A 14553-nucleotide genomic window follows, 5' to 3' on the forward strand; every position below is an offset into this window, starting at 1 on the left:
ACAGTCAAACTAGGTCTAGTGCAATTCTGGAGAACTACATGGCCTTTTTCATCACTCAAACAGTTTTGACCTTGCTTGCGAATCTGCCAGTTCTTGTGCGGCGTTCAGTTTGACCCTAGCTCTTGTATTTATAAACTGGCTTTATCTCGGACATGTCTTTTAATAAGTTGATTAACCTGTACTACCCTAAATTTTATGAGCCTATGAGTCCGTTCGGTATGTTCGTAAAGTAATAATCATAACGTGCAAACCGACAACCGCTGACTAAACCGACTACTTCATGTTGACAGCAACTCTAATTAACCCGAGGCCTGCTTCTGGTATGACCAAATATAGAAAAACAGATGCTCACATTTCTGAGAAACACTGCTAAAGGCACCGTCAACCGAATCAGAACAATTTATTTAAGTTCCCACGTTAATCATCTTAAAGCCGGCGCAACCTAAACGAGGTAAGATAATCTGTATGAACAGTCGATTAGTTGATGCAAATCGCGGAAAATACGTCTGAAAAAAGCTTCATTGTTGTCATCGCAAACGAGCTAACAATTCTCTCAGTCTGCCTTTCTCCCGTGTTCTTACTAAAATTTGAAAAATGCTGATGGTCCACTTGCGGCTCCAGACGTCCCAAAACGCCATTTCTGTGTCCGCCGTCTGCCTTGCGTTTCTTGTTTGACATACTGTCGACCACCAGAGCTTTCTAACGACTCGACTAAGAAGTCCCAAAGAAAGTCTAAGCGGGCAAACATCTGTGGCTGCCCCTTAGCAGGGCACATTGGATGCGGAACATCCTCTTTCAAATGTGAATATGAAACGAGACCAATCTGAAGCCGAAAAAATGAAACATTTGGTTGTGACAAAGCAGTACGATACTATGAATCATTTGTTTTGACAAGATTTTATTTATTCTCAATACACACAATGGCGTGTAGTTCTAGGATTGTCTACCAGTCTATAGTCAAATGTAGCGGTCGCAGCGCTTGAATCGTACTACGGATATCCTTTCATTTTCGAATTACACTCAAGCTAAGTTTCTCTCAACGTATCGCACTTGCAAATTGTTAACAAATAAGATCCTATTCGCGTAAAATATTCACAAAATAGCAAACAATAGCTTTAAACTGCGAACGAAGTTCTTACGACGAAAGGCACCGTTGTTGCACGCTTTAGTCTCGAATTGCATCTTTTTATATCACTCAATTGGTGCCAAAATACATTTAGAAACAGCTACGTGAGAATGTCGTCTATGCATGTTTACACGTATACATTAAATAACCAATCACGATTACTGATTAAATTATCGGCTATTCTTCTGTATACCTGTATTCTTTCATACCTGATAATGAATACCATCTTCCTCGACCATTAACGGTCCGCCCGAGTCTCCCTATCGATTTGACAAGGCACGATATACAAGAGGAACATACGTATATTAGAATAGAAACTTTTGCCAAGTGTTTTTTGACAGTCAGCGCTATCTTTAGTTAACGTTAGGTGCGAAGTGAAAATAACCAATTCATAAAAAGGCCTGGCATTTTCAGCCTCGTTGTAGAATGACGAAACTGACAAGATTGACTAATATATAAATTTCTTCAATTTTCGCTGCAAAAGACGCGTCATTTAGATGTAAAGCTAAGGGTCTAGTCTATTGCATTATTTGTTCAATGAAGGGATGCTCAATTTTAGTCAGCATCTGCATGAAGAAGAGCCATCGAGGCACTGCAAGCTTACACCTAAGCGTAGGCATACTTTGACTCAGCGGAAAAGGCGATGAGTAAAATCATCTTTTTTTTCAATTCAGTGCCCTCAGATCGCTTGTACTGAGCCTCCTATCTCTACAGGTCTTTAAAGTAATGCTAAAATAGCGGTACCAAAACCTCTCCTGTCAGAAACTATTGAACTTCGAAACTTGCCTGGATCGTACATCACATATTTTTCAGAAGTGAGGTTCCGCCTGTCTAATGCAATCACAGAACTAATTTCTTGATTTAACGTCGTTCTGTTAAGTATGAGACAGTGTTCACTATTTATTTTCGGTTTCTACAGTGAATTTTTTGAACAAATTCCCAGTTTATTACGGTACTAGATTCGCATGTTGCGTACGTGTGTTATACCTAAGACGATGACCAATTTCGCACTATTTAGACATGCAAAGCATAGGTAAAATTGCCACCTACTTTGCAGACGGCTTTGTCGTCGTTAAAAACACAGTACTCATATTTGGTTCCGAAATAGGAGGAGCCTTTACAAGCATCCGATGTGCTAGATTGAATTATTTCGCCCGTGGCGCGAAGTATCCTGGGTTTAGTTGGAGAATCATCTGAAAACAAACAAATACAGATCAATCAGATGACCAAAAGCAAGGCTACGATTTGGGTCTCCTGACCCGAAGTTTCGTTCTCACTTAGTTACCTTCCAGACACCGCAGTTTTTGTTCTCTTCCATATTTGTTACTCCTAATACTAAGATTGGGTTCCAGCTGTTCCAGCTGATTTTTTGACCGTTTTTTTTTCTTTCAATCAGCGTTATTTCATACTGCAACTTTGTTACCTATTTTTACTCACCAATAGCACCCCATCCGGCCACTTGAACCTGTTTTCCCTCGACTGAGTCTTGTAATCCAGCAGCTAGACAAATAGGAGTCGCTTGAGAACTAAACCGGATAGCGCAGGCGAGCAGTAGGATGAGTATGTCGTAAAACGGGGCGCCTTCAGGTTCACGGACATATTGTGTTGGCCTACGAAAAAGTGAGAGTGTTTCAAATGGGTAGAATGCTCCTTGTTAGAGATCAAATTTATTTAATATACGGGTCTTAGGAACTGCATTATTAACGGCAAACGAAGGTGTATGTTCTTATATTTAAAGAGCAACTTCCTCTATTTACACTGTTCGTGGTAAACGGTTGTTTGTAAACTACTTTTTCTGAACTCTCTCAGCTTCTAAATCATCGTGAAAAACCTATCATCAGCAAGGCGGCTAAACAATTTAAGTACATAGGTCGATTATATCGTACCATCTTTAACTGAATCGATCAAAAGGTTATTCAAGTGAGCGAAAAGTTTCCATCGAGCTTCTAAATAAGTAGCCTATTTCACTATTACTAGTTTTCTAATAATTGAGCTAATCATATGACTCGTTAACCGAAAACCAACTGCATAACTTCGGGTATTACATGGAATGCCCATAAATGATGTTAGCGCTCACCAGACTTAAGTTCTTAACGAGTGTCAACATTATTAAACTTCAATAAAATTTATTTATTGTATTTAATACGCACCTGAAGTGTTTAGCAACGGTGGCAAGCTTTGACTTATCAAGATCTACGCTGCCGTAACGTATCTGATACGAGTTGACGCTGGAAGTTGTTAGCAGTTTGTAACACACCGAAACCTCTAAAGCAAGATGTGCTATAGTGTACTCAAGTTAGTTGTTGTCGTTACAGGCGACCTCGAGACTACGTTTGTGTCTCACATATGTATTTTACGTATCGACAATGATTTCTATTTAAATAGCATTTATCCATTCACGAACGTGTATCCGCGCAGCGGTACGATTCATTGTGTTTTTGGAACAGCTGCGTGCTAGCACTGATCTGGCAAGGCAGTCAGCTAAGATTTAAGTTAAGTTTGCTAGCAGAGCTCCGTATTTATGTTAAGAAGGTGTAATTAATTCTACATTATATGACAGTACCTATAATAGAAAAGCGCATCCATAGCTGAATAATAATAGGTAGGATATTTACTTTGACAAATAGCAATGGCCGGCTGTTAAGACGTGAATTGGCGTTATGATGGTACCCGTACAGTAATGAGTACCTTGATGCTGTACTGAAACCAGCCATGGTAGCTCACCCTCACGAACTTCGTTACCTCCTCGTATGCGTTTTTGAATACCTGTTTGTCCACAACCTGAAAATGCCAAAATAAGTGCAGGGGTTCTGTATGTTAAGTCCCAGCAGAGTCTATTGTAAACATAATAAACAGTTTTACAATAAAAAAGATAAAAAGCAAACCGAAAACAAGCTGAATAAGATAAAATTTCTATTGACCAATTAGAGCAGTGGATCATTCAATGAAACAAATTTTCACTTAGTTCGGCCTGATGGACCAATATGTTAATGTGAAGTCTAGTTGAATTTTTATCTTGTTTAAGTTTCTTATCGCGATGTACGCTTACGACGCTTTCGGATGGAGTAAGCATAACAAAGATAACAAGATAAGAACTTGTATATAGGATTTAGTAATCAAAAGAGAAACCGATATCATTGATTTCCCTTGGAAGTCACAAATATATATCGATCAAAATTTTACTAGTGGATAGTTTTATTTAATATGACTGTCCCTTAGGTCGATAGTCCCTTTAAATCCGAATACAATGGAGTGTAGCTAAATAACAGCACATTGTTTCTAATTTGTATTTCGAGACTTCACGGTCATTAAAACGAAACTTCCAATCGTTCAGTATAACATTTGAAGTACTGAGCCATTTCCGATTTCGAATCTTTTGAACAAATTTGCCAAATTCTTTGGCCTTCTTAAAGCCACCATAGCGACGGGCAGTACAGAAACAGTCATCTTTAGAAAAAGGGTATTTGAAAATCTACAGATTCCAGTGCCTCACCCCTGCATCCCAGTTGTTGTAATAGTGATCTACGTTGTTACTTTCTGCCGTGGGAAAAGGTGGTCATGGGACACATATTACTCTTTATATAGGAAAAGGCGTAAAAGTAGACTGACGGTAGACTCCTAGGAGATGGTGTAGCCTGAACGACTATCACGCATCGTTCTGAGGATAACCATTGGACGCAAGCATGTCAGCCACTGATAGTTTACGTTGTGGAGTTGGCAGACGACAAAGGGCTATATATTTCCGTATCTAAGATGCTAAACCCTTTGTTTCAATGCGATAGGAAGCACAGCTACCTACGCAGGAAAAATGACCTACAATTTGATATATATAAGTAGGATAGGCTAGTGTGGCACTGGTCCATTCACAACTTCAATATTTGTCAATGAAAAATAAGCGTGCAACTGAATTCGCTCGCGAGCAACAACAAACAAAAGACGTTTTTGTGGTAAATTTACCTGTCGTACGACCTAAAATTGTAAGTTAAAACAATGTTATTCTTACTTGATTATCAAAAATTAGAGGGAAGGATTTGATTCCCAAGCTACGAATTTCTACCGAACCATTCTCCCGTTGATATATTTAATGCGCAACCTAGCTGAATAGGATGAAAAATAGCAAAATGTGTTACGGTAGAAGCTACGGCGAGATCGATTACGATGTGGCAGTGCTTAACGTCAATAGTACACCAAGTACAACATCGGCATACGGGGCAAATCGTCACAAAAACTCCAGTCTTAGCTTGAAAAAGTACAAGGTTATTTGGTACGAAACGTAACGAATATTATTTTCATATTTTAAGATAACGGTATCTTATAATGGTGATCCATTACGTGACACTTTTTTGTATTCGCATTACGCTTGTACGCCTTGTAGTTAGAGGCCGTTGGCTCGCAACCTGGGCTTTTAGCAGGCATGAAAAATTAGAGTTGTTTACGAACATGAGTTGCATTTAGGCACAACAGCGGTGGAGGCAGCTTGCCACATAAACCTTGAATTCTGAATAGGTTTAGAGACACCGTGAGCCATTTATTTCAAAAAATCCGCTAGGGGAACTCTAAGTTTGAAGATTAGTGAAATTACTGCAAAGATAAACAGCCAAAAGTCGAAACCTGTAGTAGAAGTTGACCACACTGTAGTAGAAGTGCACAAGTGTTAGCACTTACTTGTTTGTATTCAAATGTCAAACCTCGGCCAAATTCAAGGTAAAAATGTTAGACAAATGTGTGCTCGCTCAAGGGCTGTGCAAGGATCAAAAAGCGTAGATGTAGAGATGCTTGGTTCCCTTCACCCAGGTTACAACTGTGACCCGTTCTTGCAGTACTGTTTTGTGATGGAAGTTTGATTGTCTGCAATAATCGCAGGCAGTAACATTAGTGGGTGGGTAACCAACGGGACGTCATTTTGAAGCAATTACAATACAGCTGCAAAAGCTTACGGTGTCTATGTGATTGTCTAATGCAGATGTGATCCAGTAGAGCTTTATGAGTCCTCGTTCGTCGATCACGCTTGAAGTATGCTGTCAACAATTCGAGTAAATGACAAAAAAATCAGCACTAAGCTGCCAAAATGACGGAGCCCATATAGGTCACTCTCCTATTGCACGATAACCACTGCAAAAATCACGGTGGCAACAATGCAAGAGTTACTGTGTGAGCCTTTCCGTCACCAATTATACTCGCGCCCACAGACGATATTTTTTTTGAATTTTCAACAACTTCTAAATAAACAAAATTATTCAGATCTAGGGTGTTTCATAGATTCTTGTAACCCAGACTTTAAGCGCAGCATGCTAAATTACCATGTAAATGGTAAAAAGTCATAGAAATAAATAAGAGTTGAAGTCTGCGAGAAGATGTTCCGGGTTCACTATGTCACGTTGCATGCTGGACGACCTAATAATTAATTAAACTGTTCTACCTATGCAGCCCCTCGTTGTTGTGCCTCGTCATTAGGAATAATCGAAGCAATCCGACCACAATAAGTTTTTACACTAAATCCTACAATAATTTTTGTTACGCCCAGTGTCGTGCCAGTTGTTTGATAGTACCTGGTACGTCGAGCATTGGTCCCACTGCTTGAACGAGCTGAGTTGAGAAGCCGGCACAGATACCTAAAACGATAGTACTACCTGCATATATCATGTTTTAAAATATCAAACGTCTTGTTATGTCTGCCAGAGACGTACGTTGACATTGATTGTGAGCTGAAGCAGCAATGGCAGTATATCGAATTGTATTATGGAGAAAGGTAGCCCTGTAGCGTCTGCTTTGAAACTAGTGGCGACGTGTTTCGGAATCATAATATTATCAGACAAAAAAACGTCTCTGTGATAGCTTAGCGGGTAGCGTATATGCCTGCGAATCTTAAAGTGACAGACTAGGTTCGAGCCAATAGACACACACACATCATCCCCGTAAAAGAAGTCGGAACTGGCGATACCGGAACGAAAATTCGGCACATTGAGGATAGGAAACTATAAACAAAAAACTGAACCCTGTTTGCACGGCGGCCACATCCTTGAATTTCGTTTTTTGCCTCTTAGTTCACTATGTTGCTGCATTTTGATGCCATCTGCAGCAACGTTTTGGCTGGGCTAACTGAAGTTTTTTTATCTAATACCGTATGCAAGTTCTTGAATGCTAAGAACGAACTCTGATATTCTGAGGGATAATGGACAGGGCAACAGCGAATCATCTTATTGCACTCATTCGTAAGCCTACGTTTTTAACTGCTGCAGACCAGCTAGAAGGTTCGTGTGTGTTGACGCACAGAATCTCCTAGAAGCTCTCGATATAATTCCTTTTGATACTCATGCCAACAACTGCAGTCATGGCATGAGAAGAGTCCGTTAGCTGATCGATCACTTTCAATAGAGAAGACATGAAGGTATTGCTGCATTCATATAGGGTTGCAAATCATATATTTGGCAGGTACTTTTAGTCGGCTCAAGACACACGTATATTGACGTCAAACTGATGACTGTGCTACCTCAGGTTGAGTTTCTGACGCATTTCTGTCGCCAGACCCAGAGTAGCTAGCCGTAATTGCCTATACGCTGGGCTATATATATATATATACATATATATATATAGCCCAGCGAAGGTCCCAAAAAAGTGTAGAAATTTGGTTATTTAAACCTTCAAATGATCAAGTTAGCATTGTAATTTTTTGTACGTATTCTAAAAGGCTGAACAATTTCCCTGAGAATGGATTTTTTTTAAATACTTCGTAAATAAGGCTTTAACCTGCCCCTCGAGCCCTTAGTTGCTCGTGACGTTCGTGGTTATTTCTAAGCTTACACAGTTACCGTCATCATTTCGTATTTGCAAAACGTATTTAGAATTTGAGTCTCGACTAGAAGATATTCGGTTTATGATGTCCGGGCCAGAAGCGTTGCTTTTCGTAACGTTCGTATATCTCAGAGCTGGATTGTGTGAGCAAGTGCTCGGAACCATTTCTTTATTGTAACATCAATGACTGGTACCTTTTACGACAAAAATATTTCAAGTCCTCTGTTTAAGCCGTTAGAGTTTGCTTATCACAATATGAAGTTTTTCTATTTTCTGTTATGAACATCAACAACGATGCGTCCCTGAGCTTGACAGGCAAACATCATTTGCCCTAGCTAGATAGTCTAGCCGGGGTAAGTCATCGCAGATTTCTCCAATAGACCAATGAAACGCCATGGTAATCATATGCACTAATATTGTGCGAATCGAGCCGGCAACGTATTGCATGTTCATGATTATGGTGCACTTTTGGTTGCGCCGATGATCTACCAAACGTGCATCAACCTCGGCACTGCCGGAATAAAAAGCACACTTAAAGTCTCTATCGAGTCAATTATGAACTTTCTAAAAACCTTCGGCAAATTAGTTCGATTTAGTAGGAAAAAAAATAATAGAATCGAGGTTCGCCTCCGCCCCCGTGACAGGCTGTGCTATTGGGTGTCATTATTCGGTGTTCTTTGGGCCGCCGTCGATTCTGATCTGCTGTGCTTGTTCTGAATCCTATTTACTCCATCTTCCTAATTTTCACATTTAAAAAGAGTTCATCCTTTCCTGAGGTGTTAACCGTTGTATCGGCTGCTCTCGACTACTGCGCGTTAAATGGTGGAGACAGGCACGACAGAAAAACTAACGCCTTTTCCACAAGTGTATCGTTCGCCACTTCGTAGTACTAATCGAACTGGTGGACGGATAATGCAGGGACCTTAAACCCCTGTCGAAAAAGGACTATTTTTTCGCAAGTCTTCCTACTGTGAAATCTGTTTAAAGTAACACACATTCGTGGTATTTCGCCTACATGAATGATCCTATCGGGGCTTTTATAGCACCAAAATACAGTCTCGGCCGCCGCTCTTTCTATATCAACCTATTTCTACGCGAGTACCCACTGGCGCCTTTTTGGGGCAGGAACTCAGTCACGTTAGCGTCAGCCAAAAATACTGTTTTTCTTCGGCAGGCAGAAAGTAAACACGTTGGGCGAAGGCCAAGAGAAACCGACCACTCCACTAACTGTTGTTGCATCTGCTTCTCTTTCAGATAGGTCAATTCCTTACTTATTTTGTTGGATCGACATCAAACCAATTCTACAGGGCATGTGAAATATCCTATTTCGAATAGCACGTAACTAGGCTGCCCGGGGAACTCTCATCACGAATAGGATAGACACCCAGCGTGCTACCTCCATGGAATTCGTCTGCACGCTGCATATTTATGCAAGGACATGTTCGTTTAAGTCTACTTCAGGCTGCTGTCATTATGGGCACAAAAACACCTAGGTCCCCAGTGACCCCTGTTGCCGTTGCTTTGTGATGAACAAGGATTCTTTCTTACTTTAAAATTTACTTATAGAGGTAATACATATATATGCCCACCCTTTTTCCAGATTTATTCGAACGTGAATAAAAAGAGAGTACTAGCCTTTCTACCATGAGATGTATACATGCCTTGGCCTAGATCGTGTCTCGCCATCATCTCACGCCTATGTCGGTCGCATATATGTGTACGCCAGAAATGAAGGTTGTTGTTACTCGTTAATTAAGATATATACATCTTCGCTACTAAAGCTACCAACACAGTGTGCTAGGCTGGAGTTTACTGTAAAACCATGTGAGCAGAGCGCACACATAGATGTTTGTATGTACTCGATGAGGTCACGATCCTGGAACCTTCTTTCTATATAAACTTGGACTGCTTCATTCCATTTGTAAATCTAGGACAATGCCTAGGAACGATGACCCGAAGCAAGAAACAGTCGTTCTGATGTGTTCTTGTCCAAAGGCAGACCAAAAGCGAAAATGCAGCCATGGTTATTAGGTCATCTTCAGAGGTCCCGCCAGTTTCACTAACAGAATAGGCTATAGGCATGTGGTATGCTTTGATGTTATTGTGGTCATTTGCTGACCCAGGCGATGTTTGAACGGCATTAGCATAGATGATGCTAGCATAGATTTGCTTTTTGAGTACCTCAGTGTTTTGAGCTCGTAACTCTGTTAGAAGCTGCGTCACACTCATTCATACTAGTTATGTGCGCACCAAACTATTGAAACGGTTGCGTTATTGTATTGGGTCTGTCCAATCAAAAAGATACGTACATGAATGCATATATATTTGAGCTGCATGGTATTGTATACGTATTACGTATGGTAAGCTATTTAACTCACTCAAACACTTTGCCACTATTAGGTGGCAAAGTGTTTGAGTGAGCCATATGCTGTTACGACCAGATTGATAGGAACTCAGTATAACACGATCACCAGCTTCTCCATAGCGTTTATAAGTATGCCCAGCCATGCCTAGTGCTTCTACAAGTACAAAGTGAGCACAAAAATATCGTTCGTATTCCTTTCGAACACCGGTTTACTCGTGCCTTTGCATTTTTTTCGCCGATTCGAACGTTCGAGCTTAACATGTTGATCCGGATCAAGGGCAGTAGGTTAGGGCGAGTTCCACTAGAACCTAGTCAACCCAGAAGCAAGCCCGATTTTTTAGCCTTCATAATTATGATACGGAACAAAGCGTCTAGACGCTGTTTTTAGAACGTAGTTACGTAAATGAGCTAATATTTCAATGAGAGCATTAAAAATAGCAAATAGTAAGATAGAAGCACAATTTACTGCGTGGCATAGCTTTCATTAGAAGCTGGTTCGATCAGGTGGTGCAAGGCTATTCACAGTGTCCCATATAAACGAATACTAATAGATTCTATCTACTATGTTGAACAAGTTTTAACGAACGGAATATCATAAAAATCGCGAAGTACGTTAACAAATTAATATGTGGAAATGCTGGCTGGACAATAAAGAAAATTGTATTGTTGTACGAAAGATCTCTGTATCACAGCAGTTCTTTTGATGGCTTAAGCTGAAATCGAAACGGACCAAGTTTGGCCCCCTATCCCAAAGTTGTCCCTCTTGATGGAAATTTATTGAATTACTTTTTGTGTACCATGTTTTTGCCGATTTTCTATACATATTATGAATGTAAATGATCTATTTTTTTTTTTATTGATAGTCGCAGGGAATATATAAAAAATACACTTCAGTGCTAGTAGTGACAATCTTTGCATTGCTGTAATGATTTAAAGATTTCCTGTTAGGCAACCTTTAGCCAGCTATACATATTTTTTTAAATTTGAAACTGATACGGGTACCATTATAACTAGTATCGTTCTTGCAGATACTGAAATTTTACAAACTACAAAGAATAGTGTCTAACTATTCTCTGTAGTTTGTCCAACTAGCAATACCCGTCACCTCGCCAGCCTAGTTATTCTTGTTCTAGTGAACCGAAACATGGGCAGGTGGTGTTTTTTAGCCACGACACATTGACATCATGACAAATAGTAATATGAAGGTTTCCGTCCACAGCGTCGCAAAGTTCATTGTCTGCTCCATATTTGTTGGAGTGAGTATGAAATTTCTAGCAACTGTTTTACAGAAAATTTCGCTAGATGTCGCTAGAGCTGCCTCTTAGGCCAGTTTCAAGAACGGAAGTTGTTATGTTTCTGTTAATTCTGCTAACGGTACAATTTATTAGAGCATCAAGGTTCCTGTTCAACATACCGAATACTAGAAATAATAGATCAACAATCCACCTCTATAACATTTTTTCTAGGGAGGTCTCGAAACGTTAGAAAAGTTATTGAAGCAAAAGAATTTACAGTTTTCGTAGCAAATTATTATATATTGTTATACTTATTATATTATTATTATACTTCGAAGGGCCATTGAGCAGAGCGAGATTGTAAACAGGAGCTATGCGTGAAAAATAGGCAAATGGACATGGCAAATCTGTATTCTGTTTTCACTAATATATATGCTAGAAAATGCTTTTTTACACCACACGGTTTGCTTCAATCACGTAATGTAACTTGATTGAAAAATTTTGATATGGATTCTTGACAGGTCTTTCATGCGTATACTGTTTGCAAAGGGAATTGAAACTATTTTTATATATTTTAAATATTATATATATATATATATTTTACTGTTTTTCACGGAGAAAAGACACCGGGTGCCAGGATATCTAATTATTGTGTATGTTGCGTACGTCATTTTCTCAAGAAAGTACTTTTTGGAGTTCCGTAGAAGTTTTTTTGTTTTCTTCGGTTGTGTTTAAAACTAAGTTATTAGCGGGGTGGTTTAATCCACTCAGTACAGCTATAATTCCTGTTTTACGTGAATGTTCAGTGCTTTAGACTTGTACCTTTATCAATTCTTTGCGAGTTCTTTTCAAGTGGAACACACATGTATAAGACCTCTCAAGTATTACGTTTCAAGTATTACGTTCGGTATCGCCGTACGACGTTCCCTCAGGCTGGTGGCATCCCAGCACGAAGCGAACCGTGTGTCTATGCCCGGGTTCGAACCTAGACCATAACATGTCCCAGTCTTTAAGATAACCGAGCAAGTATGTCACTTACTAAGCTACCACGGGGTCCTATGCTGTGATACTACTATCTGTAAAGAATAGTTTGCGGAAATGGAGCAGGTTTGAATTGCCGAGGCATTATTGAATTAAGTTATTATGTTTACTATTATCGTTAATATTATTTTGTTTTGATTAAATTGTAACAAATACGAGGTGGACGCGGAAAAAGCTTGTTCTTGAGATACGTGTGCCAGGAAGTTGCGAAGCATAGGAGAGCTACCCTGGATGAATAGCGTCGCTGCCTATTACTAATATATTAGAAAATGATTTGGAGTGTGACACCGGTATTCTTGCCTGTTGCGGAAGTATTGGCCTTAAGAAATCTCAACCTTTACAGGACGTATGTATATTGATACATAGATTTTTATCGTTTAAATTACGTCTGAATTTAACTAAATTTAAACTACTCTCATGCTCAAGTCCAGAGTAGAAGTTAGATGGCTTAAAACGTGAGCCTAATCCGAGAACATTATTGAGTCCAATTAAAATAGGCCAAGGTTGACTTGTATTATGTGCCCTACTTCAGCCCGCAAGAGTGTAGTCTTTCGTTGGTTTCAAGCGTTGTTTAGACTTGTCGTGCTATTGCAGCCGCAGGCCTCCTTACTTTTGTAATCTGGGCATTTGTCATTACGAAGTATTCATCAATATTAAGCCCCATTGGGAAAGGCGTACTAGCATCTTATGGTGCTGCAGTTTAAATGCTTCGAATTTTTCAGCCGATCCTTAAGCCATTATATATTAGAAGTGCAGGTGCTATACCGTGAACAACTTATATCAATAGTATAATCGATGACAACGAGATAAATCATAGGTTCGCTCTAGATCAGTCAGCTTTTTTACTAGTGTATCAAGAGAAAGCCTTGTTTATTTGTGGCCTTTCTCCTATCAGCTGATCATGAATTCTAGCGGGAGGTACGCCGCCGCTAAGCAAAGCTAGAAAATTTAATCAAGCGCGAACTGAAATATTGTATGACAGAAGGATGGTTCCGCGCTTTATTGTTAAGCTGGTTAAACGTACTAATAAATAGCCATTTTTCGTAATAAATTTTGCGTCATTTTGCGGGTCATCCGATGGCCAGGATGGTACGAGGCTGCAAGGTATATAGTATATAAGCAAAAAATTGTGTGCAAAGACCAAAAAAAAGCTGGACAGCGTTGGGGCACAATGAAAAATAACTTATTGTGTCATTCCATTATTGTACTACTCCAGCGTATCTGACTATGAGCTTCCCTACGGGCCTGCAAAGTACAAAAAAGGAAAGAAAGTCAAATTTAAAACGCAACTTCCGTAAGTACTGATTTGCGGTAATAATAAATTAGTCATAATTTGCCCGAAAAAGAATTACTATACATATGATTAAGAAAAATCAATTCGCATTTAGAGATACAGAGTAAGGAAGCCATGTGCTTTTCAAATATGTGCTTTATCACATCATTTGCCCTATCGACCTTGGCGTTAAGGCACTTAATCCCATATAATGCAGTGTCATATAAACAAAGTCGCAATTGCATGCTTAACTAGTACGGTGTTAGGCTCTCGGCTAATTTGGTCCTACATGACCGCTAATGATTAAAAGGTCCTTAGAGTTAAGGTGCCTTAGACAGCTATTCCTGCATATCTTTTATGTAGGTATAGATTGAATAATATTCTCATCTAGGACAAATGACAAGTTACATTGAAGTTCTTAGACAATTTATTCAAGTACAATTTACTCAAGTACTTCAAGTGCTTAACTGTGTCTTCGGTCACAAAAAAATTAATGCCAACGTGTAGGTAAAGCTCTCCAATTGACTTATTACTTTTTTTTTTAATCATAGCAGTTCCTACTAACGATACACGTGTTAAAGTTAAATGCAGTGGTTTAACAAGTAAATCAGTGAAACAGCTGATTTGATGATGAGGATAATGCATGGTTGAGCCCTAATCCGCCGCTATGTTTTTGATTTTCTTTTTTTGTTTTTGGACTTTTTACTTTTTATTTATTTAT

At 39.4% G+C, this 14553-nt stretch overlaps 1 protein-coding gene and 1 long non-coding RNA gene across 3 annotated transcripts in view; one reads left to right on the plus strand and one right to left on the minus strand.

Moving 5' to 3' along the window:
• Nucleotides 1-375: 375 nt before the first annotated feature.
• Nucleotides 376-6843, minus strand: LOC111259432 (serine protease 33). 2 transcript variants are annotated; one of them, XM_022831444.2, is made up of 7 exons: nt 6676-6843; nt 3742-3907; nt 3277-3354; nt 2564-2736; nt 2177-2319; nt 1336-1386; nt 376-823 (listed from the first exon to the last, which is right to left on the minus strand). In XM_022831444.2, exons 1-7 carry the CDS (start codon nt 6767-6769, stop codon nt 581-583), a joined length of 948 nt encoding a protein of 315 aa, XP_022687179.1. In that variant the 5' UTR covers nt 6770-6843; the 3' UTR covers nt 376-580. The 2 variants fall into 2 exon arrangements, with proteins under 2 accessions (XP_022687179.1, XP_022687180.1); XM_022831445.2 differs by having other exon boundaries at nt 3815-3907; nt 6676-6832.
• A 5874-nt stretch (nt 6844-12717) lies between these two features.
• The window catches only part of LOC111259416 (uncharacterized), a 7203-nt gene continuing 5367 nt past the window's right edge, over nt 12718-14553 (plus strand). Inside the window, exon 1 of the long non-coding RNA XR_002679633.2 lies at nt 12718-13853. This is a non-coding gene — a long non-coding RNA (uncharacterized LOC111259416). The remainder of the gene's footprint in view (nt 13854-14553) is intronic.

The sequence above is a fragment of the Varroa jacobsoni genome, unplaced genomic scaffold (genome assembly GCF_002532875.2).
Source record: "Varroa jacobsoni isolate VJ856 unplaced genomic scaffold, vjacob_1.0 scaffold_330, whole genome shotgun sequence".
NCBI lineage: Eukaryota > Metazoa > Arthropoda > Arachnida > Mesostigmata > Varroidae > Varroa > Varroa jacobsoni.

Excerpts from the sequence above, each read along its gene's own strand:
- LOC111259432 (XM_022831444.2), bottom strand. The coding sequence starts at position 6,769 with ATGATATATGCAGGTAGTACTATCGTTTTAGGTATCTGTGCCGGCTTC. Across the intron at positions 2,737-3,276 it reads ACCGTTGCTAAACACTTCAG|GCCAACACAATATGTCCGTG; the intron begins GTGCGTATTAAA and ends ACTTTTTCGTAG. Across the intron at positions 824-1,335 it reads AAGATGGTATTCATTATCAG|ATTGGTCTCGTTTCATATTC; the intron begins GTATGAAAGAAT and ends TTTCGGCTTCAG.